The 27,850-nt window shown below is 40.3% G+C and overlaps 1 protein-coding gene across 1 annotated transcript in view; it reads right to left on the bottom strand.

Annotated features, from left to right (window-relative positions):
* Positions 1 to 4,189: 4,189 nt before the first annotated feature.
* The window catches only part of LOC121366374 (demethylmenaquinone methyltransferase-like), a 32,392-nt gene continuing 8,731 nt past the window's right edge, over positions 4,190 to 27,850 (bottom strand). The window contains exons 3-6 of the mRNA XM_041490871.1: positions 27,657 to 27,785; positions 25,935 to 26,070; positions 10,302 to 10,394; positions 4,190 to 4,454 (exon numbers count right to left, since the gene is read on the bottom strand). Of these exons, the coding sequence (XP_041346805.1) occupies positions 4,270 to 4,454; positions 10,302 to 10,394; positions 25,935 to 26,070; positions 27,657 to 27,785 (543 nt within the window). The 3' untranslated portion in view covers positions 4,190 to 4,269. The remainder of the gene's footprint in view (positions 4,455 to 10,301; positions 10,395 to 25,934; positions 26,071 to 27,656; positions 27,786 to 27,850) is intronic.

Below are 27,850 nucleotides of genomic sequence, written 5' to 3'. Positions count from 1 at the left end.
AAAAAGGTAAAATGCACCAAATCATTAAAGATGACCGATGTAAAAGTTGATGTGATGACTGTAAACGAGATCCAGACAGAACAAAAGGAGGACGCGACTTTAAAAAGAGAAGGTCACAGATGAGAATGTTTCAAGATTCATCTTTAGAAAAGGCATCTTAATGAGAGAGTTCAAGTCGAAAAAGGTAGAACATGGAAAAGCATTCACTCAGTTAGTAGTTCCAAGTAGCTTAAGAGCACAAGTAATGGAAGTGGGACATGAGACGATGATGGCGGGACATTTAGGTACAACAAACTATAGATAGGATACAAAGACATTTTTACTGGCCGGGAATGCAAAATGATGTAAGAAGATTTTGTCAATCGTGTGATGCCAAAAGACCATACCTAAAGGAAGAGTGGGGAAAGTTCCATTGGGTCAAATGCCATTAATAGATACACCATTTCAGAGGGTCGCAATGGATTTGGTGGGACCAATTGATCCGATGACGGAACGCAAAACTGACAATTGTAGATTATGCTACGAGATATCCAGAGGCCATTCCTTTACAGAATATTGATACTGTGACAGTAGCAGAGGCATTGATATCGGTATTCAGCAGAGTGGGTATGCCAACTGAAATCTTGACGGACATGGGGACAGTTTACTTCAGGAGTGATGAAGGAAGTAGGACGTTTATTATCTATTAAACAGATGACCACAACTCCATACCACCCAATGTGTAATGGCTTGGTTTAATGCAACACTAAAGTCCATGCTAAAGAATATGTGTTCTGAACAACCAAAATAATGGGATAGATACATTGATGCATTACGTTTCGCATACAGGGAAGTTCCACAAGAAAGCTTAGGATTTTCACCTTTTGAATTATTGTATGGTAGAACGGTTCGAAGGCCAATACAGATTCTAAAGGAACTATGGATGGACGAGGCACAAGGGGAAGATGTGAAAACGATGCACCAGTACGTGATTGATTTAAGAGAGAGGTTGGAGGAGACTCGTTCACTAGCGCAAAAGGAACTGGAGAAGGCATCTACAAGATACAGGGAGTATTATGACACAAAGGCAAAAGATCGACACTTCAAGGTAAACGATAAAGTGTTGTTGTTACTACCAGAAAGTCATAGTAAACTCTTAATGAAGTGGAAACGTCCATTTGAAGTAGTGGAACGATTAGGAAAGATGGATTATAGGATCAGACATGACGATGGAAAAGTAAAAACGTATCACGCTAATCTTTTGAAAGAGTACAAGGTGAGGGATGTTATTGATCAAACAAATGTTGGAAATAAAACGCATATAATATCTGTGTGTAGAAGATGATTCTTCAGATGCAGTGGAGATACATCCAGAGATTGAATTGCCGGTGTTGGAGTCGACTGAGGCTTGGGCAGACTGTCACATACCGAGTGAGTTAACCGAACAACAAACGAGTGAGGTGAGAGAGGTGTTGGAAAAGTATGATGATGTTCTAACAGACAAAACAGGTTCGACGAATTTAGATACATTTTCTGTAAAACTAACATCAGAGGATCCTGTTAGGTCAAAACCATACCCTACCCCACATAGTCTTACGGATGTAGTCAAGAAAGAGCTTGATCAAATGCTAAAGATGGATGTGATTGAGTCATCTAATTCTGCTTATGCTAGTCCAATTGTACTGGTAAAGAAAAAGGAAGGTACATTCAGATTTTGCATAGACTATCGGAAATTGAACAGAATTGTTGTATTCGATGCTGAACCGATCCCCAATATTGAGGAAATGTTTACAAAGTTGTCCAGGGCTTTATTTTTCAGTAAGCTCGATTTTACTAAAGGTTATTGGCAAATACCTGTTAAAGATGATGATAGAGACATAACGGCATTTGTAACACCAGATGGGTTATTCCGCTGGAAATTGTGAGTGCTCCCGCAGTTTTTACAAGAATGATGAGGAAATTGTTACATGGCCTAGACCAAGTTGTGAATTATATTGATGACATTTTGATTTATACAGAAACGTGGGAAGAACATGTGAAAATTCTGGAGTTGGTGTTAGAAAGATTGAGGAAAGCTAATCTTACCGCAAAATCAAGTAAATGTTTTATAGCACATCACAGTTTAGAATTCTTAGGACATGTGATTCAGAAAGGAGAAGTCATGCCAGAGGAAAGTAAAGTTCCAAAGATTCTTAAAGTGCAAAAACCAACGAACAAGAAGCAAATGAGGTAATTTCTGGGTTTGATACGATATTACCAAAAGTTTATTCCATATTTTTCAGCTATTGCAGCACCGTTGACTGATCTGACCAAGAAAGGAGTCAAGAATCATTTGGAATGGAATGAACCAGCCATCCGAGCATTCGAGAGACTGAAAGAGTTGATGTCCCAAGCACCGATTTTGAAATTGCCTAATCTAAATGAAAAGTTCATTTTACAAACAGATGCATCGGGAACAGGTGTAGGTGCCGTAATGTTACAAGAATGTGATGGCAAGTTATTTCCTATTAGATATTTGAGTCGAAAACTGAAACCTCGAGACGAAATATGCTGTGGTGGAACAAGAGTGTCTGGCAATCGTTTGGGCGATAGGCAAGTTGAAGCAATACCTATATGGTAAAGAGTTCATTTTAGAAACGGATCATAAATCACTGACGTGGATTAACCACGCGAAGATGACCAACAGTCGAGTTATAAGGTGAGCCTTAAGCATCCTTAAGCATGCAACCATTCAGGTATGCATGTCGAAGCATCCGTGGTGTGGATAATGTGGGGGCGGACTTGTTGAGCAGATGTGGAGACACCAAATATGAGAGTCTGTAAATAGGTGCTGTATTGTTTTGGTAGCTAATGGGGTATTCTTTTTATGACACATGAATTTGTGGAATTTTCTGGAAGAAATGTCTTAAGTTTGGGTGTGTGTCACATGTCATATTTTATTTATCCGTTACTTTTGTTGACGGGCATTCTAAATAAGTGAATTTGATTTGTGTGCGTGACTTTTGTTGTGTGGTGTAGTATGTTGTACGGGCAGTGTGTGGATGAACAGTGGAAGACACGGGATAATGGTGTATTGTATTGGGAAGGGCAATTCATGGAAAGCACGTACTAATTGTGTCGGGGAAATGCGTAAATAGAAAAAATTATTAGGTGTTGGGCAGAGTTAGCATTTTCGTTAAGGAAGAAGGTGCTCTCGTATTTCTCACGGTGTTAAGACGTAAGTTTTGATTCTTATTACTTAGATTGTTGTAAATGACTTTGTGAATATTAGATACCGTATTTGTGCAATAATGATTATGTATAGTTATAATTTGTTAAATGTTGGGCAATGCATGTACACGTTTATAGTGATATTTGTTTGTAAATAATTTGGTACATGTATATAAAATACGGGATTGTAGAATGCAATGCATGCAATGCATTTTATATTGTTACAGCGGGTGTTCCCAGGTGTAGAATCCTGAGGTTGGGGTGGATACTAAACTCTTTGATTGATGTGAGTGGACTCATATGGTTGGATTCCCGAGGTTGGATTCCCGAGATTGGATTTATGAGGTTACTCTGGCGATTGAATTCCCGAGGTTGGATTCCTGTGACTGGATTAGAGGTTGGATTCCCGAGGTTGTATTTTAGAGGTTGGACTCCTGCGATTGGATTCCCGAGGTTGGATTCCTGTGACTGGATTAGAGGTTGGATTCCCGAGGTTGTATTTTAGAGGTTGGACTCCTGCGATTGGACTCCTGCGATTGGATTCCTGAGGTTGGATTCCTGAGGTCGGAATCAGGAGGTGTATACGAACAACCAGGGTGGTGTGGATTGCAGACGTGGTCTCTTTAAAATTCCGTAGTTATTTTGATATTTATATTTGGAACGTTTGTAACAGCACTGAGTAATTTTCATTTCGGAAACTGTTCTAGAACAAACTGTGTACATTTAAGTACTGTGGTTATGTTTATTTTAGTTTTTTCCAACATGGGGTTGGATTGATGGATGAATGGGGTGAATGAGATGAGTGGTGAGTGATTGTGGGGCTTTGTTGTATATATATATATATATATGTGTGTGTGTGTGGGGGGGGGGGGGGGTTGGTATTAAATATATAATATTTAATTTTTGTTGAGTTATCTTTTCCATAATCTTTGGTACGTGACCCATGCATATTATAACGTTCAGGCAGAAAGTACATGGAACAAACTCCAGATACAAAATATTTCTATATCAGAGAAGTTATATTTTTATATTTTCATTTACAAATATTGTAAATTTTGTGTTTCGAGTGTCCGCTTTTCATTACAAAACTCTGTATACTGAAACGACTCCTTCTTTTCCATGCAAATAGACAGGAAATGTGTTCTCCGTTTCGAGTCTCAATTTTCCCTCTTCTGCCAGTTTCTTGAAGAGAGGCAGCGTGGTATCTCGGTACTCGTCGATCTCACTAGCGTTTTCTGCCCGCGTGACATTCACAAACACGCCACCTAGAAACAGGGATGTAAAAAAAAACAATACATTGAAACACAACAAACCTGGAGACTGGTAGGTAAAACAACACAACAAACCAAGCTACACTTCACCTAGGGATAGGCGGTGAAAATACTACATTGAAACACAACAAATCAAGCTATACTTTATCTAGATACAAGAAGGTAAACATACTACACTAAAACACAACAAACCAAGAGACAGGGAGGTTTTAAAAAAATTTCTGTGAAAAACTTTATAGAACCCTGGATACCAGGTACAGAGCTGGCAACTCCATAGCAAACATGGTCCCCAGGCTCCATATTCATAAACGTACTTAAGTCAATGTATGATACCTAAATACATACTTAAAGTACATAAATAAGTATCATACATTGACTTAAGTACGTTTATGAATACGGAGCCTGGGGTCTACCAGGGACATTTTAATATTGGACTACATGTTAATAAAGGCCCCTGCGTATGCTATAACCTCACCGTGGTGCAGGGGTGTAACATTCTCTTTGAGAATGACCAATACAGCACAAAATTGAAGTTTTGAGTAAAATTCTGTGATATTTGTGCTTTTGCACAGTTCTTTACACTGTTTTTGTTTAAGTCTTGAATTTTTATATTGATGTTGATCATCACTTTATTTATTTGCATTACCATAGTTTGATACCCAATAGCCGATGTATTTTTCGTGCTAGGGTGTCGTTAAACATTCATTCATTCATTCATTTGTTAATAAAGGACTACATTTCATTCATGTACACATCACAATGTTGTCATTCAAACCATTAACACTGTATTCTCTTTTTGAACTTTATTATATTAACAAAATTGCTAAAATATCTCTACAAATGCCTTCCTGTCCAATCATTTCATCATAAAGACCGGCTTATTGTCGAACTTTCCATCGCTGAATTCGTCATAGAATTCACTGAGCGTGACATCATTGTACACACAAACGCCAAACCAGTCCTTGATGGGTCGGTAACGACCTTCAATGACTATTGATGCGACAATGAATGACATACTGACCCGTCTTTTTCAAAATTTCAATGAATGCGGAATTTGCATCACAAAACATCCATTTTGTTTGCGGGAGTAGCAGCCAATTGCTGCTATCTAGACGCATTTTTAACAGTTTGTAACAAAATAAAAAATAAAATAAATTCAGGGGCGGGCGCATTTTTTCAGGTACAGGCGGGGACTATCACCAACTCTTTTTTTATATATTTGGCCTTAGATGTTTAACGTCACTCCACGGGGAAAAAATACATCGGCTGTGGAGTGTCAAACTATGGTAAATGCAACAATAATGTGATGATAACCATCAATATAAAAATTCAACAGTTAAATTAAAACAAAGTGTAAAGAATGTGCAAAAATACAAATATCACAGATAAGTCAAATTAAAATTTTGAATAAAAGTCAGTGTCATGTAAAAATTGTAATAAAGGTTCTGGATGAAATCGAAATGATTCCAGCACATTTCTTTGACCAAATATATCTTTTCTAGTTTCTTTTAAATGAGTACACTCCACCAAAATGTGCCGTACCGTCTTAATACACTGACAGTGGCCACACTGAGGTGGAGGATCCTTCTTCAAGATAAATGAATGGGTCAAGTAAGTATGACCGTTTCGAGCATGACACAAGACCATTTCATCCTTCCTGCACTGCCTATAGGAGGACTGCCATTCTCGCAAAACCGGCTTGATACCATGAAGCTTCTTCGCAACCACACCGTCCCAACCATGTTGCCAAGTCAAAAAGATAAATTGGTTGAAACTATATTTGAAATCAGTATACGGCATACCAACCCTGGCATGAGGCAAATCCAAAGCAAGACTTGGCAGCTGAATCTGCCTTTTCATTACCCTTGATGCCAACATGGCTGGGCACCCAACAAAATACAATATCTTTATTGGCAATGGATAAAAAGACACGCTTTCGTATTTCGTAAAGCTTGGAGACACGAAAGTGAATCTTGTGCAAATAATAAATTTAGATGCACTAGAATCCACTATTTCGTCCAAAGCTTTAATGACTGTCCAAACTTCAGCACTAAAAATTAATGAGGAGTCAAGGTTGTAAAACAAAATATGAAGGAGTTTCCAAAGTGTCTGCTAAAACAATGTTGGAAATCGACAAACAACGCTGAATGTGAAGACCAAATGTACGAATAGGATATGGCCTTGCATCAAACAACTTCATATATTTGTTATCAAACACTGCTTAATGTGTTGGGATGTTTTGGTGATGATTTAATCTTGGTAACATACTCTTGAGAAAGCTTTGCATGTCTAGCACCGAAACAAGGTTCGCGCGCATCAACATATACTCTTCAAAAGAAGAAACGCAAAACCACATGGTCGTAACATTTGGAGAATTGATTTAATTATTGAATGGTGAGTCCGATAATTACCAAATGTTGCAGGATTGTTCACAATTCACTCTAGTCCATTGTGAGTAAGTGATAGGACACACCACCAAGGTCAAGGTCATCTGGAGTCAATACCGGGTGTGGCCTCCGCGTGTGTTGACAACTGCCTGGCACCGCCTGCCCATTGAAGCAACCAGAGTACGGATGACGTCCCGGGGGATGGTGGCCCACTCGGCCTGCAAGGCTGCTGCCAGCTCGGGCAGGGTCTGGGGCTGTGGTTGTCGCTGTCGGAGGCGTCGGTCCAACTCGTCCCATAGATTCTCAATTGGGTTCAAATCTGGTGATATCGATGGCCAAGGAAGGACATTAATGTTGTTGTTCTGTAGGAAAGCCGTTGTGAGACGTGCTGTGTGAGGCCTGGCGTTGTCATGTTGGAACACTGCGTTGGCGTTGGCCATAACTGGAACGATGTGTGGCCGGAGGATCTGGTCAATGTAGCCCTGTGCATTCAGGTTGCCCTGCACGTGGACCAGGTCAGTTCTGCCAGTGTGTGAGATGACTGCCCACACCATGACACTACCCCCGCCGAATCTGTCCACTTCCTGCACGCAGTTTGCCGCATAACGTTCACCACGACGCCTATACACGCGACATCTTCCATCATGACGTCGGAGCAGAAATCGGGACTCGTCACTGAACCACACCTGTCTCCATCGCAGTTGAGGCCATTGTCGATGAATCTGGCACCACTGCAGTCGGAGTCGACGGTGTTGTGGTGTTAAGATGACACCTCGAACTGGACGTCTGGCACGAATTCCTACCTCACGTAGGCGGTTCCGTACGGTCTGGTCGGATATCCTGCGCAAACCTGGTATTGCTGCGGCTGTGGAGGTGGCAGTAGTCAATCGTTCCCGAAGGTGGCGTACCCGGATGTAGCGGTCCTGCCCGGGGGTAGTGACCCGTTGTCGACCGGATCTAGGGAGGTCACGTGTTGATCCATGTTGCTGGTAACGGTCCCACAGTCTGGAGATGGTGCTTGGGGACACATGGAATGCCCTGGCAACGGCCGTTCTGGATTCGCCTGCGTCTAGTCGGCCGATGGCATTGTTTCTCTGCGGTTCACTGAGACGTGGCATGTCCTGGATTGTCAACTGTCGGCCAGATACAGAGGCCAGGCAAGCGAACACCCTGCACTTTTATACTGTCGGTGTTCATGTTGCACGTGCAGACAACGCACGTGCAGTGGTGACATGGTTTGCACGTGGCTGCGTTTTTACGAATATTCACATTTTGGAACTTTATTGTACAGTAGCTGCGTTTTATCGAATGTAACCGTGGGAATGTGTTTGGGACATGCAATGACCTTATATTCACAAAGCATGATCCGGTAGGAAACATAAAATCGGAGTTATAACCCATTTGTACCCTTTTGCGTTTCTTTTTTTGAAGAGTATACAAGCTCTCTTTAGGAGATGTTCTAAATGCACAAAGACAAAGCCAAAGTCCCTGCTTGTGTATAAGATCTAAGTAAGACTTGCGTGTCGACCCATACACAATGCATGCATAATCAAGTTTTGACCTAAAAAGAGATCGTTACAGACGGAGCATAACCTTGCGGTCTACTCCCCATTCCGTATTACCAATAACTTCTAAAATATTGAGAGCTTTTCAGCTCTTCTTTTTAACATATTTAAGATGGGGCACAAAAGATAGCTTCCCGTCAAATATAACCACCAGAAATTTAGTCTTCTCCACAACTGGAATTGGATTTTTGTTCAATTTTTATCTCTAATTGGAGACCTCTTTCTGGCAGATATGCATACACACCGTTTTGCCTTTGAGAATCTAAAGCCATTGTCAGTTACCCATGGTAAAGTTTGTTTTATTTAACGACGCCACTAGAGCACATTGATTTTTTTTATCTTATTGCCCATGGATTAAGTTTATTTAAACAAAGCTGCAACTTACGTTCAATGATACTCATATTGGACGATCTATAGCAAATCTGAAAATCATCGACATGTAACGAGCAATCGACACCAGGTGTTAAACACTGGGTGATGCTGTTAATTTTCACAGAAAATAAAGGTACGTACAGGATACTACCCAGATATACACCCATCTTTTGTGGGTGAATATCGGACAAAGTAGACCCCACCCAGACTTTAAATGATCTATCTTTTAAAAATTGAGAAATAAAAACAGAAAGTCGACCTCTAAGGCCCAAGTTGATCCCACCCGGATCTATCTTTTAAAAGCTGAAAAAAAGGAAGTCAGCCTCCAATGCCCATGCCATGGAGATCGTTTAAAATCCCATACTTCCACGTGGTATCGTAAGCTTTCTCCAAATAAACAAAACACTGACACTAAGTGCTGATTATGGACGAAAGCTTCCCTACAAAACGTTTCAAATCAAACAAGATGATCAACTTATCAATTTATGGGATTCAAAATACCAGACAAATCTACGATTGATCAATCATTCCACAGTTTCACAAATGCAACTTGTCAAAGCGATAGGTCGATAACTAGTAGAATTAGTTGGATCCTTGCCGTGCTTAGGAATAGGAATGATAATTGCTTTCCTTCAATCAGAAAGAAAGTCACCAGAAATCCAGATATTATTAAACTTATTTAAAAGAATCATCAAACCATGATTCAGGTAAATGTTTCAATAATCGATAACAAATTTCATCTGGTCCTAATGAAGCATGATGTGCTCTATGAAGAGCATCCTGCAATTCCTCCATAGAGAATTGTTTGTTGTATACTTCATTATTTTCAGATGAAAAATGTATGGACTGTTTTTCAGCTTTAGTTCTGACAGATATAAAATCATCTGTACTGAAAGCAGAAGATGAGTTATGAGAAACGTTGTCTACCACTGCATTAGAAATGTTACGACGATGAACTATATTACTGGATTCTTTACCCTTTATTTTACGGATCCTATTCCAGACAGATTTCACATATGTTTCTGAATTCAACTTGAAGACAACATTTCTCTCCATTCGACAACATTTCGAAATAACTATATTTTAGACACCAAACAGCTGTGAATGCCTGGTAGTAGTTCAAGAAGAGCACTGGTGACGTACATAATACGCCAGTGAAACGTAGGTCGCGGTGACCTAGATATGGTATGCAACACATCACCATTCGATGTTGTACTCACATGCAAGGTTTGATGAACCTATATGAATTGATAAGGAAGATATGGCCAGGACAACGATTTCCCATTAATGTACTGTAATGCGTCAAAAGTAGGTCGCGATGACCTAGTTCATGTTAGACAACAAATAGCCGTAGTGTAAAAATGTGCTGATAAATCGATAAGCAAATATTCACAGATGCTCCGGTCCTTTCCTGGTACATTCCCAGTTTTCTCCGGCAGATGTCAACATTTGGTTGACAAAACGTTGAGACTTTTACAGAGTGGTTTTAAACAGAGACTTGTTTTTATTATACATACCTGGTTTTATAACAGCCAGGAGTTCCTTGAAACCAGCCACTGGAACACAGTTATGTCCTACCCCTCCACTCATCGTTACTGCGTCATAGATTCCTGCAACAAATAAACAATTCATTAAAGAATAGACCCCCCATGGCTCAACCTTTTTAATGACTGATATAAATACAATTAATATATATATATATATATATATATATATATATATATATATATATATATATATATATATGTATGTATGTATGTATGTATGTATGTATATATGTATATATGTGTATATACATATACATATACATATACATATACATATACATATACATATTGTTATTATGAAAATATAATGAATACATATACATGTAGCAATATATAATAAGACTGATTTAGTACATGGCTTATTTGGAGATCGCAGGGTTTCAGGTTTTTATATCATTCAAAACAACTTTTTTTCTTCTTATGCCATCTATCTCTGTCTTGTCTTATTCTTCTTCTTCTTCTAAATCGTCTCCCTTCTAATTCGCTATTTTCTCTGTTCTCGTTTAAATCTCGGATCATAAAAATATATAGTTATATTATAGATCACTGTCCACGTCCAACAGTATGTATGTGTTGAACTTTAGTCTGAATCAGTTTCTATTAGTTTTGTTATTTTTAACATATTTTGTTGTTGGTTAGAACATGGATATATATATATACTGTAAACCGTATTAATATTGCGACGTGTTTTTTTCGCGAATGTATACCTTAGCGCATGTTCGCGACGTGTAAATTTCGCGAACGATGGTTGACAGCTAAAAAAAAAAGTGGATAAAGACAGCTCACTGTAATTATTATAAAGTTACTGTCTGTAAATCAATATTCTGTCATCCTACATCAAGCAATTGTGCCTGGTACAGTGTCTATAGGCGTTGGTTGCTCGTTATATGTCGACGATTTTCAGATTTGCTACAGGTCGTCCAGTATGAGTATCATTGAACGTCAGTTGCACCACTTAGATCCTCAGCTGTTTCTGGACAGACCTCCGGTTCCAGTTGTGGAGGAGACCAAATTTCTGGGGATTATTTTTGACAGGAGGCTGTCTTTTGTTCCTCATTTACAGTATGTGAAAGAGAAGGGCATAAAGGCCCTCAATGTTGGCAAGACTAAATGGGAAGCAGATCGAAAGGTTATGCTCCGACTTTACAGATCTTTAGTTCGGTCTAAACTTGATTATGGGTGCATTGTGTATGGGTCGGCACGTAAGTCTTACTTGCAAATGCTAAATCCTATACACAACCAGGTACTTAGGCTTTGCCTTCGTGCTTTCAAAACATCTCCCGTATATTATTTTTACAGACTCACTTTCGTGTCTCCAAGCTCTACAGTACATGGAATTGGAGCATCCCTTAGTTGGGATGGTGATATGAAAGTGTGTCTTTTTATCAATTGCCAATAAAGATGTACCCAGCCATGTTGGCATTAGGGGTAACGAAAAGGCAGATGTTGCTGCCAAGTCTGCTTTGAACTTGCCCCATGTCCATGTTGGTGTCCCCTACAGTTTTTAAATTTCATATTAATAAATATATCTTTTCGACTTGGCAAGATGATTGGGACGGTGCGGTTCCAAACAAGCTTCATTCTGTCAAGCCAGTCCTGAGAGTGGCAGTCATCCTACAGGCGGTGCAGGAAGGATGAAGTAGTGTTATGCCGTGCCCGCATCGGCCATACATATCTGACGCAATCATTTATTTTAAAGAAGGACCCTCCCCCTCAGTGTGAACATTGTCAGTGTACACTGACTGTGCGCCACATTTTGGTGGAGTGTGATCATCTCAAGCGGACGAGAAATGATATATTTGGCAATAGAAATGTTTTGGAATCTTTTAAATTCTATCCAGAATTAATTGTAAACTTTTTAAAACACTTTGACTTCTATACAAAGGTTTAAAATATACTTACCTTGATTTTATGTATTGTATTATACTTTTCCCCCACAGCTCCTTACACTGTGGTTTTACATGAATATGTATAAATAATATTTCCATATACTTACCATTTGTGACACCCAATAGCCGATATGTATTTTAGTGCTGGGTGTCGTTAAACAAACATTCATTCATTCACTGAACCTTAATTATTTCTCGCTTCAGCCAGTGCACCACGACTGGTATATCAAAGGCCGTGGTATGTGCTATCTTGTCTATGGAATGTTGCATATAGAAGATCCCTTGCTGCTAATCGAAAAAGAATAGCCTATGAAGTTTCTTAGATCTCAATATCTGTGTGGTCCTTAACCGTAACCACGTCAAACGATTAGTGGTTCTTCGTCAGGTCAGGTCAGGTCAGACCGTGATCGGTAACAGGCGGAGGGGTGGTTTGGTGCTATGGAATTTTGAGTCCAAAAGAACGAGTCCAAAGAGAAATGGTGCGCATTTATGAGAAGAAAATTAGGCGCATTTTTGAACGGTCCGCCGAAATAGTAAAGAAGGGAGCTACGTATATAGTTTTGGAATTTAGTAAGCCGAGAGTAGCTCGTTAAGGGGACCTAAGGCGTTGAAATGTCTCCCTAGGTTGCCCATAGAGCCCCGAAAAAAGCCTGAACTGTTCAGCTGGTTCTTCGTGTACTACTGGATTTTTATATAGCAATAACCATTAGTGGTCATCCGTATAGGTGGCCCATCCACAGATAGTAAGCTCACGAATGCTCTTGGAACTTTATGGGTCACCTCGGAAGTTCACCAACAACATCTTCAATGTAACAACTTCAACATCTGGAGATCATTATGCGTTTCACCCACCTGCTCCTTTGGGTGGACGAATGGCGGACTGTTCATAAACATGACCATTCCTCTCCTTCCTCACCCCATCATTCCTTCCCATACCTATCGCAACAACCTTCCTTCATATACATTATAAATAGTGTGCCCACAAACAGTTGTAAGGATAACCCGGGGAGGATGTGTGTGTGTGTGTGTGTGTGCGTGTGTGTGTGTGACGCCGTGTCAGGATACGTTAGGACGATGGTGGTCTCGACCGTTAGTTTTGCCTGGTAGGAAGCCTCCCCCGCCCACACCCCCGGCGCGCCCTACCCATGGAAATCCGGCTCAGCAATTTTGGGTACATTCCTGGTATTGGAACGTCAGCAACCTGTCCGCGAAGCCCTCCCGTTTGCGAAACCTTCTTCCAGGACCTAATATATAAAAGACATTAATTAAATACATTACTTAGAGCACCGGCCAAAGATGTCCCAATTGGGATATTTTGGGCTTCAACATGCCCCTCCATATTCGATGCATATCAGCAAAGCTACGTATGGATCATGCTATCTGCTACAGATACAGACGTAGTTGCCGTAGCTATTGCGTCAGTGGGTGCACTTGAGAGATGTGAACAGTGGGTGGCTTTTAGTACATTGTATACATACCTGCTCACATTATTCCGACCAAATTCATAGGGTAAAGGAAATGGGGATTAGTTCTCCAATTTGGAAAAAGAAAAAAATAGCCTGTACATGTTATGGCCTGTATTTATGTGTTGGATGATTACCTAGATGAATGTCATAGTTTGGTTGATATACTGCATATTATGTTTTTAAGCACACACGTTAGTGTTGTTGCCTATGGTATTTTATATGGTATAGTGTAACCTATAACGGGATTCCAGTCGCCTATCTTGACGGAAAGCCTCGAGTTCAAAAGTTGATCGATCGAGATAATAAGTTAATCGATTGAGATAGTATGTCGATCGATCGAGATCAAATTGAAACTCTGAGGCACCAGATTTAGGAAAAAAGAAAGTATTTTAGACACAGTAGCTTGTGACCATTTGGTTGTCGACGATTGCAAAAACATTACATAGAGTTTCCTCTAGCCTTCCACTAGGTATAAATATCAATAAGCGGAGGGCTGGAAGTGACTCGAACTAAGTCACCCGATAAAACATACGATCTCGGCAGACAAACTAGCATATAGGCTCATCTCCACCTAGTTAAATAATAGGCCTACGTATGATGGACAAAATAGCATGCGCGATAATCTTCCTCTAGATAAAATAATACAGACGATCATAGACAAAATCGTACGTCGTTGCATCGTGTGCGCTAGCGTGCGATGAAATTTTTGTTGCGTGCAACTAAAATGGCTCCGATCAAACATGCTTGATTTTATTGCATGTAATTGCATCTAGTTGCACGCTGTCGCAAACGTGTGTGCCTTCGATCCAACAAAACGTTGACGCAATAATTTAAACTGCCAATGAACGGATAGATAGTGATCTCCTGACACACAATGGCAGCCTCCAGCAGCATGTGGTCTGCAGAAAAAGAGGATGAATTAGTGGTGACGTAGCAGACAATGCCATGTCGTTTTGACACAGCATCCCCTGAATAGAGCAACAAGACTAAAAGGGAGATGTGTCTTGCAGAGATGGAATCTGCGCTTGGAATACCAGGTATGTGTGTGTGTGTATATATATATATATATATATATATATATATATATATATATATATATATATATATATATATATATATATACTAAAGGACTAAAAAGCGTGCGGGACGAATTTAGTGGTACTTTACGTACATTCAGTCTTCTACGTCATACCAAATATGTTGTAGAACGTGTCTATGATCACCGTCCAAACAAATATGGGAAAAAACCGCCATTTTTTGAAAATCACGTGATAATTGCTTGATTAAATTCTGGTTGTCGCATGTGTGTGCGGATCAGTGCAACGAGAAAAAAGTTGCTTGCAATCATGCAATTTTAATTGCATGCGACAAAGTTGCAAATGTTTGCGATGGCCATTAAACTACCATTTTATTACAAGTTTTAACACTTCTTCTTGAAACTTCTGCATTCGACCCTTTTATGGCCGTCATATCAGTAATCCGGATGTGGCGATGAAATTTGCAGTCTTCCGTAGATCATCGACAGATCCCCATAATTTGTTGTTGAGGGACGTGTCTTCCATCCAAACTTTCTTTCGGATTTCTTCTAGGTGCGGGCAGGTTTGTTTTTAGGTGCTTCTTTAGGCCACAATGTCCAGTGTGAAGACGGAAGTTTGTTCTTTTTTGTCTAGTTGGTTAATGCTGTCACAGTCAGGGCTGTATCCACCATTCCTCGTCTTCCAATCACATTTGAATTTTCGTTTTAGGATTGTCTTGGCTTCACTGTATGATATGAAAGAGTTGGGTTGTGGGAGGCAATTGCCTGCTTTGGCCACTTGGTCGGCCTTTTTGTTGACTGCAACTCCTACATGTCCAGGGATCAACTGTAGTATCACCTTGCAACTTTGATTCAGAGCATTCAGTTTTTCTTGCAGTTGTATAAGCAGACGTTCTGAGTCTGTTAGAAGCACTGTATTCTGTTTCTTTCTTTTCTCTATCAGAAGTTCTGAAGCGTCAATCAGGGCTTGCAATTCTGCTCTAAAGTTTGAGCTTAGCTCACCAACTGGAATGGAGAGGGAGGCCGAGGAGCCATCTGGATTACTGGTGTATGCTCCACTTTCACCTTTTCGTACAGCATCCTCCATTGAGCCATCTGTGAATGCATGGATCCAGGTTGTCTTTGGATATCGCCTGTCTATCATTTCTAGGGTGAGTGCCAGCTGTTGAGATGGTGATTGCTCCCCCTTTGTTTAAGTCCTGGAACATCCAGTTTGATTTCTGGGAGATGGTGTGTTGGTGACCAGACATTTGGAGAAAGTTCTTCATATTGACTGGCATTTTACATGAGCACATCAGGGTGTATTTTGTGCTGGTCCTTGACATAGTGATTAAGATTGCCTTTTTTGGTCATGTCCTGGAGCTTTTGGTGATGGGGGAGTGACGACAGTCTTTTCATCTTTTCTCCTTGGATGAGGACCTTATATTCTCGCCTGGACTCCTGAGGCTCAAGATCTAGTATTTTTCCATTTCTCTGATTGGAGTGCTCTTCATAGCACCAAGGATGATTTTGAGGCCCATGTGCTGCACTTTATCCAACTTATTCCTGTTTGCTTTTGAAGCAGTTGTCCATGTTGGAGAGGCAAATTCCATGGTAGGTCTTATAGTTCCGGTGTATACCTGCTTGAAGATCTTGGTGTTGGCACCCCAGTTAGTCTCAGCCAGTTTCTTAATTATTGACAGTTTCTTGACAGCTCTTGGCACTGTGGCATCGATGTGAGACTTCCATGTCAGCTGTGTATCTAGTGTCAGTCCAAGGAAAGTTGGTGTATCTGAGTGTGGCACTGGCTGGTCTTCAAGTTTTAGCTTCACTTTCTCCTTTTGAGTAGAGAAGAAAAAAGAGTGTTGAAACTTTTTCTGTTTGGTTGAGCTGAAGTCCCCAGTTTTTGGTTCAATCATTTACTTTGTTAAAGGGACATTCCCGAGTTTGCTGCATTGTAAGATGTTTTCGACTAATAAAATATTTCTACAATTAAACTTACATATTAAATATATTTTCTTGTTTAGAATATCAGTGTATGTGTATGTGTATTCAATGTGTTTCTAGTCGTCTTAATATTTGTAAGAAGCCCAAACTGGATTTTGTCTCCAAATAATTTTGTACGTACGAAAAAATATACTTTAGGAAATAAAATGAAATTTAACCTAGTAGAAATATTAGAACGACCATAAACACGTTTAATATACATCCACTAATATTTTATGCAGAAAAATATATTTGATATGTAATTACAATCGTTAAAAAGTCAATAACATTTTAAAAAGTGCAGCAAACTCGGGAATGTCCCTTTAATGGTGAGTTGGATTCCGTAGGTTGCAGTTGATGTATGCTCCTCGGAGCTCCACACAGCAAGGTCATCAGCATGTAGGGTGTTGGAGACGTATTTTGGTATGACTGCTGTGATGTCATTTATGTAGACAAGGAACAGGGTTGGTGATATCACACTTCCCTGGGGCACCTCTTCTCTCATTTTGACGATGTTGCCGACTATGTTGTCTACCTCCACGCTTGCAGTGCGTTGGTACAGGTAATCACTCAGCCATCTGTGCACCGTCCTGTTGACACATGCTTGTAGAAGTTTGAGCAACAGCCCCTCTTTCAAACGGTATCAAAGGCCTTTGACAGGTCAAAGAAGATTGCAAGCACTTTCTTTTTCTCTTGGAAGGCATTCTCGATTTCCTGGGTAGGGTAAGCCAGCTGATCTGTATTTTGGTGCTGTCGGTAACCTGTCTGTGTAGGAGTCAGGATAGAGTTGGACTCCAGATGCCAGAGAAGTCGCTTGTTGATGACTCTATCATCAGTCTACCCACGCAGCTGAGGAGACTGATTGGCCTGTAACTTCTGGCCTATTGCTAGTCTTTTTCTTTCTTAAGGATATGTCTGGTGTGGACTTCTTTCCACTTTGCTGGGATCTTCCCTATATGCCAGCTTTGACTGAAAATATGCAAGAGGGTTTGCTTTCAGATTGGTAGACTTTTGCAAAGATGTTTGCCACTGCTTTCCCTGCGACTTTCTATGTTTTGAGAGTTCTTTTGGTTCTCTGTGTGTTGTCATCATTCAGCATTTTTGTGAGTTGCCAAACTTTTTGTGTCCTTTTCAAGATTCAAGATTCAAGGATGAGGTTTTCTCCTGTCAGCTTGTCCGAGTTTGTTTTAATCTTTTTGTCGATAAATGCTGGTTTGCATTGGTTGTGTTTAGCGATGTTTCGATTATTTGGAGTTTTCTCCATAATATCCCTGGCCTGACTTAGCTCTTTGTGCAGTTTGTTGAGAGTGGAGTTTCACAATGATTAGTAGTTTCGTCTTCTTCCCCTCTGTATTATTTGCTTTGCTGCATCGAGGATAGCAGTTGTGAAGCTGCAGACGTTTTTGTCAACACTCTGCTTTGAAATACAGCTTATTCTGGTGATAGAGTCACTCAGTTTTTTTGAAGAGATCCCAGGTTTTTTTGGGGTTTTTGTAGTTCCAGCTAGGTTGTTACTTACCTTCAGTGTGATCTATTTGCTTTTTTATGTTCAGGATGACTGGCCTATGGTCACTACCTCCGAGCTGCTGGCACACTTCACTGGCAGTGATCTTCTGGATGTCATCAGTGGCAATGGCAAGATCAGGGTTGCTGGTGGTTCACCATGCTCTGGAGTAGAATGTGCGTTGGTCATCTGGTTTATTTATTAGGATGACATGGTTGCTTATCATCCATTGTTGTACCTCTTCTCCTTTGGCGTTTAGGCTTTGATACCCCCAGCTGGGTAAGTGGCTGTTGAAATCACCTACTACAATCCAATTTTCATCATCACGCTGAATGTCATTAATCTGGATCATCTTGTTTGGTGGGCTGTAGAGATTGCGGACAGTGACGTTCCTTTGTTGTAGAATAAGTTTTACAGAGATGCATTCTGTGTCTGTGTCACTTGATCTTTCAACTTCCACAGAGGAGAGAGTGTTCTTGACAAGTGTAACAAATCCACCCTTTGGTCGATTTTCCCGGTCTTGTCTGTGAAGTTCATAGCCTCAGAAAAAGAATCTATGAGAGCTGTTGAGGTGGGTTTGGGTTTTGAGGAAGATCTGCAGCTCTGTATTCTTTTCTCGCACTCCTTCAGCATTCGAATGCATCATGCGAAATTGTTGTTGACTGGTAGCTCTACTCTGATCTCCCCCAGTCGTGTCAGGAGACTCAGAGCCACGGTAAGTAGCTTGGTTTGGGCCCCTTCGAGACTGGGAGCCTGGCGCCGTCCCATCCTGGCTGTGGTCAAACAGGACGACACCACATCTTTCTAATGATAATACCCTGCGTGTGCATTAACCTCATCGTGGTGCAGGGGTGAACATTCTTTTTATAGAATGGCCAATCAATGCACAACTCTTCGTATGAGGCGCCTTGTTTGCCGTGAGGTGCGACCCGTGAAGTGGATGATGGGATCCTGGTGGTTGAGTCGTGGTTAATGTCTGCAACCGAGTATATTGCCACTGACAATACACCACTTTGGCCCGGAGTTCACGTAGACGGGAGGTCAGGAATGGCCCGCCCTGATCAATCGGCTGGTCAAGCCAAGCTCGAGAACATACAATTATTGTTTTGTTTACATTAGTCAAGAACAAACATTGTTTTATATATCATATCTATTTGTTGCTCTTGGGGCGGTGGCTAGGGTCAATTGGGTGATTTTGTTTTCTTAATGCCCAAGTATATCAACCATGTATCCCTGGCATGGCTGTCTGCTGGTTATCCGCAGCACCATATTCCCTTGTTGGACTCGGTGGTGCATGGTTGATGAACCTTTTATTCATTAAATATGGATATACCAAAACAAAAATTTAATCAAAATTCAGATGGGACCCTGAAAAGAGTCCACACCGAAGTTTTGGACTTCTTGTCTTCGGACGAGGAGTCCATGAAACCAAGAACAAATGTGAAGAAATCCAAAGTGATTTCTTCACAAAATTGGTCAAGGTTTCTCGTCATCGGTTCGACTGATGACGGGGCCTTGAATAAACTTTCTCCTTTTGCCATTCAAAAGGCAATTATTGGCTTGGCTGGTGAGCCAAAATCTGTTAAGAAAATCAAGAATGGGTTGCTGGTCGAGTGTTTAACCGAAAAACACCCAGCCTGCCTTCTCAAATCGACAGTTTTTTGCAATGTTGCAATTAAGGTAACTGTTCATACCTCCCTCAATTCGTCAAAGGAGATCTGGAAGGAGTCAGTGAGGAAGAAATATGTGAAAATCTTAGCTCACAGGGTGTTACTGCCGTGAGGAGGATAAAGGTTCGTCGCAACAATGACATGTTACCGACGAATACTTGCATCCTCACATTTAACATCCCTACCCTTCCCCAATATGTCAAAGCTGGTTACCTTAATATCCCTGTTGAACCTTTCATTCCAAATCCCTTGCGTTGTTTCAAATGCCAGAGGTTTGGTCATGGACAGAACACATGTCGTGGTAAACTTACATGTGCTCGTTGTGGTCTTTTTGATCACGACAGCAAAACATGTAAAAACGATGTCATTTGTCTTAAATGCAAGGGTAACCACTGTGCATACTCACGCGAGTGTCCACGGTGGAAGCTGGAGAAACAGGTTCAGCAGGTGAAAGTACAAAAGAAATTATCCTTCATTGATGCCAGGAGGTTGGTGGAGACAGCAACACCGATTGTGGCTGACAAGTCTTATGCAGCTGCAGCTGCTGCCAAAGTCGCCACTAAAAGTGTTGCAGTCAACACAGACCTCACCTGGCATTGTGATGAAGCCAAATACAAAAAGCTGTCTGATATTGAGAAGGCTCAAAAACAGGTACAAAAAAGCAGCACAAAAAGAGAAAGTTCATCCCGTGCACAAAGAAATTGAAACCCAAGTGTCATTGGATACTAAGAATCCACCAAATAGGTTGAGCACTAGTCTCCCTAAGACAGGCAATGACACAAAAAAGTCACCAAAGAAATCTACAGAATTACTTTCTGGCAGACTGAAAAAGATCGAACTACGTTCGGTCCCGATCAGATATATTTATGAAACTTTGGCTGATATCGGTGATGATGATATGGAGATTTCATCTCCAGATCATTGCCGATCGCAAAGACCACCAGCAAAGTCAAAGATAAAACCCATACTTCCTCCCGATGGAAAATAAAGTTATCCAGTGGAACTGTCGTGGGCTTAGGCCCAATTTTGATGAATTAAGTCTTCTAATTCAAAAGTATAATCCTCTATCAGTGTGTCTTCAGGAAACCTTCCTGAAGGATACTGACAGTATTAACATCAGAGGATTTAATCTCTACCATAAATGTCAAGAAACTGAATATAGAGCGTCTGGGGGCGTTTCCATTATTGTAAATGAAAACATTCCCCAGAGTAAAGTTGCATTAAAGACAAATTTGCAAGCTGTGGCTGTAAAGGTCACAGCTCATAAAACTATTACTTTATGTTCAGTTCATTTACCCCCTAGAAACAATTATAATTTTTACCCTAGGGACTTTAAAGGTCTTCTTGATCAACTCCCAACTCCCTTTGTTATCATGGGAGATTTTAATGCTCACCACACTTTGTGGGGATGCGATGACATAAACACTAGAGGTAAACAATTAGAAGACTTAATTCTCAAAAATGACTTAATAGTACTTAATGATAAAGGTCATACATACTTTCATCCTGCAAGTGGTTCTTTCACATCCATTGATTTAACCCTGTGTAGTCCATCACTTTGTCTTGATTTCTCCTGGAAAGTTTGTCCAGACCCTTGTGGTAGTGACCACTTTCCAGTTATTTTGGAGAATGATGGACCTCCATCACTTGAAAGGGTTCAGAGATGGAAGTTGACAGGGGCAAACTGGGATAAATTTCGGCATCTATGCAGCACTCGACTGCAACAAACTGCCATGACTGGTGCCGATGATCCCATGTCTTTGTTTACCTCCATCTTGAAAGATATTGCAGAAGAAACTATTCCTAAGACTTCGGCAGTACCGAAGTATTTCAATAAACCATGGTTCAATGAGACATGCAAAGATGCAATCAAAGAGTGAAACAGGACCCTCGAGAGGTTCAAACGCGAACCTACCGGGGATAACCTGAATAGTTATTGCATTGCTCGGGCAAAGGCTCGTAAAACTATCAGACTGAGTAAGAAATCATCTTGGAGAAATTATGTCTCCAAGTTGAGTTCTCAAACATCTGTGAAATCTGTCTGGAATAGGATACGTAAAATCAAGGGAAAAGAATCCAATAATACAGTTCGCCATTTGTCTGTCAATGACACGGATGTTACATCTCATCGTGACATTGCCAATGCATTGGCAGACAATTTCTCTCATAACTCTTCTTCTTCTTTCAGTACAGATGTTTTTACATCTGTCAGAAATAAAGCTGAAAAGCAACCTATTAACTTTTCATCTGAAAATGCTGAAGTATACAACAGGCACTTCTCTTTGGAGGAGTTGCAGGACGCTCTACGTAGAGCCCATGATACTTCGGTAGGACCAGATGAAATACATTATCAACTCTTAAAACACTTACCTGAATCATACTTAATAGTTCTATTAAATATCTTTAACAAAATCTGGATTCCAGGTGACTTTCCTTCTGATTGGAGAAAAGCCATTGTCATTCCTATTTCTAAGCCTGGTAAGGATCCAACAAATCCTACCAGTTATCGCCCTATTGCTTTGACAAGTTGCATTTGTAAAACCATGGAAAGAATGATCAACCGTAGACTTGTCTGGTATCTTGAGTCCCACAAATTGCTTACTAACATGCAATGTGGGTTCAGGACTAGACGTAGCACGGTTGATCATCTTGTTAGATTTGAAACGTTTTGTAGGGATGCTTTTATCCATAACCAGCATTTGGTATCGGTCTTTTTTTACCTCGAGAAAGCTTATGATACCACGTGGAAGTATGGGATTTTGAAAGACCTCCATGGCATGGGCTTAAGAGGCCGTGTGCCTGACTTTATCTCAAATTTCTTACAGAATAGGTCTTTCAAGGTACGAGTGGGATCTATGTTATCCGATTCTCACTCCCAAGAGATGGGTGTGCCTCAAGGTAGCATCCTGTCAGTAACTTTGTTTTCCGTGAAAATTAACAGCATCACCTAGTGTTTAAAACCTGGCGTTGATAGCTCGTTATATGTCGACGATTTTCAGATTTGCTACAGGTCGTCCAGTATGAGTATCATTGAATGTCAGTTGCAGCTTTGTTTGAATAAACTTCAACAATGGGCAACTGACAATGGATTTCGATTCTCAAAGTCAAAAACCGTCTGTATGCATATCTGCCAGAAACGAGGTCACCATTTAGATCCTCAGCTGTTTCTGGACAAAACTCCGGTTCCAGTTGTGGAGGAGACCACATTTCTGGGGGTTATATTTGACAGGAGGCTATCTTTTGTTCCTCATTTACGGTATGTGAAAAAGAAGGGCTTAAAGGCCCTCAATATCTTAAAGGTTATTGGCAAGACTGAATGGGGAGCAGATCGAAAGGTTATGCTCCGACTTTATAGATCTTTAGTTCGGTCTAAGCTTGATTATGGGTGCATTGTGTATGGGTCAGCACGTTAGTCTTACTTGCAAATGCTGGATCCTATACACAACCAGGGACTTAGGCTTTGTCTTGGTGCTTTCAAAACATCTCCTGTGGGGAGCTTGTACGTCGATGCACACGAACCTAGTTTGGGTGCTAGACGTACAAAGCTTTCTCTGCAGTATGCAACAAAGATTAAATCAATGCCAAAACATCCTGCACACAATGCGGTGTTTGATGATAAATATATGAAGTTATTTGACGCGAAACCGAATGCGATTCGAACATTTGGTCTTCGCATTAAGCAGTTTTTATCAGTTTCCAACATTGATTTAACAGACATTTTAGAAACGCCTTCATATTTTATTTTGCCACCTTGGTGTATCAAACCACCAACAATTGTATTCGATCTTGTGCATCTAAAAAAACATCGCACAGATGCAGTTATTTATAAACAACATTTCATGGAAATCCAAGAGCGCTACTGTGATTACATTCCTGTTTACACAGACGGATCACGGGATGGGAATTCTGTGGCTTGTGCTACGGTGTTTCCATCAGACGCAATAATTTCCATGACATTGCCCGATTCAGCATCAATCTTTACTGCTGAAATTTGGGCAATTATTAAAGCCATGGAACAGAATAAGGATTCATGTGCATCCAAGTATATTTCCCCTGCGCGTGCTGTAACCTCACCGTGGTGCAGGGGTGTAACATTCTCTTTGAGAATGGCCAATACAGCACAAATTGAAGTTTAGAGTAAAATTCGGTGTCCGTAAAATTCTGTGATATTTGTATTTGTATTTTTGCACAGTTCTTTACACTGTTTTTGTTTAAACCTTGAATTTTTATATTGATGTTGATCATCACTTTATTTATTTGCATTACCATAGTTTGACATCCAATAGCCGATGTATTTTTCGTGCTGGGGTGTCGTTAAACATTCATTAATTCATTAATTCATTCCAAGTATATTATTTTTACAGGCTCGCTTTCGTGTCTCCAAGCTCTACAATACATGAAATTGGAGCATCCCTTAGTTGGCATGGTGATACGAAAGTGTGTCTTTTTATCAATTGCCAATAAAGATGTTATATTGTGTTGGGTACCCAGCCATGTTGGCATTAAGGGTAACGAAAAGGCAGATGTTGCTGCCAAGTCTGCTTTGAACTTGCCCGTGTCCATGTTGGTGTTGTCCCCTACAGTGATTTTAAATTTCATATTAACCAATATATCTTTTCGACTTGGCAAGACGATTGGGACGGTGCGGTTGCGAACAAGCTTCATTCTGTCAAGGCAGTCCTGGGAGAGTGGCAGTCATCCTACAGGCGATGCAGGAAGGATGAAGTAGTCTTGTGCCGTGCCCGCATCGGCCATACATATTTGACGCATTCATTTATTTTAAAGAAGGACCCTCCCCCTCAGTGTGAACATTGTCAGTGTACACTGAATGTGCGCCATATTTTGGTGTAGTGTGATCATCTCAATCCGACGAGAAATGATATATTTGGCAACAGAAATGTTTTGGAATCTTTTAAATTCCACCCAGAATTAATTGTAAAGTTTTTGAAACACTTTGACTTCTATACAAAGTTTTAAAATGTACTTACCTTGATTTTATGTATTGTATTATACGTTTCACCCACAGCTCCTTACACTGTGGTTTTACATAAATATATATATATATATAATATTTTCATATACTTACCATTTGTGACACCCAATAGCCGATGTGTATTTTTGTGCTGGGGTGATGTTAAACATTCATTCATTCATTCGTATGATACTTGTATGGCCATATGATTGTAAAAGCGTAGACATCCAATTATCTCCCACGCCGTGATGGCTGATGTCTTTCGACTTCAATGGTTGAGGTTTTTACTTGGGGTATTAAGCCTCCTCCCCAAGAATGGTTACCAGCCGAGGCTATCGAGTCCATTTCACCCGGGTGATTTATCATCGTCCTTCTCTTAGATAATTTGTCTACCAGGACTAGCGAGTGTTATCTGCCCAATGATGTTTTAGATTGGAGTCATCTTCTCCTAGGCTAGCTGCTTGACAAGACTATCGGGCCTAACCTGTTCGTGTTTTTGGGTCAAAGAGTTCCTTCTCCTAGACAGTCTTCCATGATTGGGGCTGGATTAGTGAGTGTCAGACTGTGTCCATACACACTGCACCTCTGCGGCTCCAGCTACTCCGAGATCCCCTCAGTCTAGCCTGGGTCCATGAGGGCCCAATTACCGTGGTGTGCCAAGCTGAGAGAGCAGGGGGCACTGAAAGAGTCTTGTCTGTGGAGAGGTTATGTACCGGGAGGGTAGGACTTACGTGCATATGCCCTCCTTTTAACCTTGCCAGGTTATCCAGCAGCTGCATTTGAAAGCGAGAGGGTTATAGGCCTACGTTACATTACACCACTACACATCACACATACCTGTGGTCAGGAAACCACTACATCACAAATTTAACACTGAAACCAGAAAGAGGTAAACACAAATGCTTTAAACTACGTGACGTCATTGTGTGTGCTTTGCCAAATCGTGATAAGGTCATATTTTGTACCGACAAGGTGACTGATTTGTTAACGTCAAATCGTCTCAACAGTAGTGTACGTTAAACCAATGTATGAGAAATTATGGTTTTTATTTTCTCCGTTATGAGTGCCTGCTGGGGTAATAAAAAAAACCCCAATACGTACGACTGTCAATTCCTAATTGATTTTCTCCCAGGTGTTGGCAGATCAGGTGCTGGTAGATGTGTTTCGATTCCGCTACAGCTAACATGCCCTTAGCTGCGTCAACAGCATCTACATTTTTAAATCCAATTTTAAACAGCTGAAAACAGGAAATAAAAGACACAGGAGTAGAAATTGTGAAATACTAGCTATAATTTCAAATGTTTTCTGACTTCCATCCCAACAAGTCCTAGGCCCCGTTTTACGAATCGATCTTAGCGCTAAGATCACTTTAAGTATGTACATAAGATAACAATGTACTTAAAGTTATCTTACCACTAAGATCACTTCATAAATCGGGACTCTGTTCTTATGCGTAATGTAATACTAGCTATAGTTTAAAATGTTTTTCTTTCATCCCAACAAGTCCTGTTCTTATACGTATGATAATACTACCTATAATTTCTAATATTTTTCTTCCAACCCCAACAAGTCCTGTTTTGATATCTACGATAATAGTGCTATAATTCCACATGTTTTTCGTCCACCCCATCAAGTCTTGTTCTTTTACATATAATAATTCTAGCTATAATTTCAGATAGTTTTCTTACTGCCATCCTAACACGTACTGAAATTGTGAAATACTAGCTATAATTTAAAATGTTTTCTTACTTCCATCCCAACAAGTCCTGTTTTTATACGTATGACAACACTAGCTATAATTTCAGATGTTTTTCTTCCAACCCAACAAGTCCTTTTCTGATACCTATGATAATAGTGCTATAATTCCACATGTTTTTCTTCCACCCCAACAAGTCTTGTTCTTTTACGTATGATACTACTAGCTATAATTTCAGATAGTTTTTCTTACTGCCATCCTAACACATACTGAATCCCGTTTTACGAAGCGATTTTAGTCGTAAGATCACCTTACGTGCATAAGGTAGGTACGTACGTAATGTCATCTTAGCGCTAAGATCGCTTCGTAAAACGGAGTCCTGATCTTATATGTATGACAATACTAGCTATAATTTCAGATGTTTTTCTTCCACCCCAACAAGTCCAGTTCTTATACCTATGCTAATACTAGCTATAATTTCAGATGTTTTTCTTCCACACCAACAAGTCCAGTTCTTATACCTATGCTAATACTAGCTATAATTTCCGATGTTTTTCTTCCAACCCAACAAGTCCTTTTCTGATACCTATGATAATAGTGCTATAATTCCACATGTTTTTCTTCCACCCCAACAAGTCTTGTTCTTTTACGTATGATAATACTAGCTATAATTTCAGATATTTTTCTTACTGCCATCCTAACACATACTGAATCCCGTTTTACGAAGCGATTTTAGTAGTAAGATCACCTTACGTGCATAAGGTAGGTACGTACGTAATGTCATCTTAGCGCTAAGATCGCTTCGTAAAACGGAGTCCTGATCTTATATGTATGACAATACTAGCTATAATTTCAGATGTTTTTCTTCCACCCCAACAAGTCCAGTTCTTAAACCTATGATAATAGTGCTATAATTTTAAATGTTTTTCTTCCACCCCAACAAGTCCAGTTCGTATACCTATGCTAATACTAGCTATAATTTCAGATGTTTTTCTTCCACCCCAACAAGTCCAGTTCTTAAAGCTATGATAATAGTGCTATAATTTCAGATGTTTTTCTTCCACACCAGCAAGTCCTGTTCTTATACCTATGCTAATACTAGCTATAATTTCAGAGGTTTCTCTTACTTCCATCCCAACAAGTCCTGTTCCAGCTGCAGCATCAAGCACCTTGACCTTGTCTCTCCCGTCCGGAAACAGATCCGCCATGGTTCGCGCCAATACCACCGGACCTTGGTAATCAATGACGCTTGACAGCTACAATTTGCAACAACGACGTCAGTCCATCATTCCACGACATCCGCACAATAGTAATAACAAGG

The sequence above is a fragment of the Gigantopelta aegis genome, chromosome 1 (assembly GCF_016097555.1).
Source record: "Gigantopelta aegis isolate Gae_Host chromosome 1, Gae_host_genome, whole genome shotgun sequence".
In the NCBI taxonomy this organism is placed as follows: domain Eukaryota; kingdom Metazoa; phylum Mollusca; class Gastropoda; order Neomphalida; family Peltospiridae; genus Gigantopelta; species Gigantopelta aegis.
This window is presented reverse-complemented; position numbering and strand designations above follow the sequence as displayed.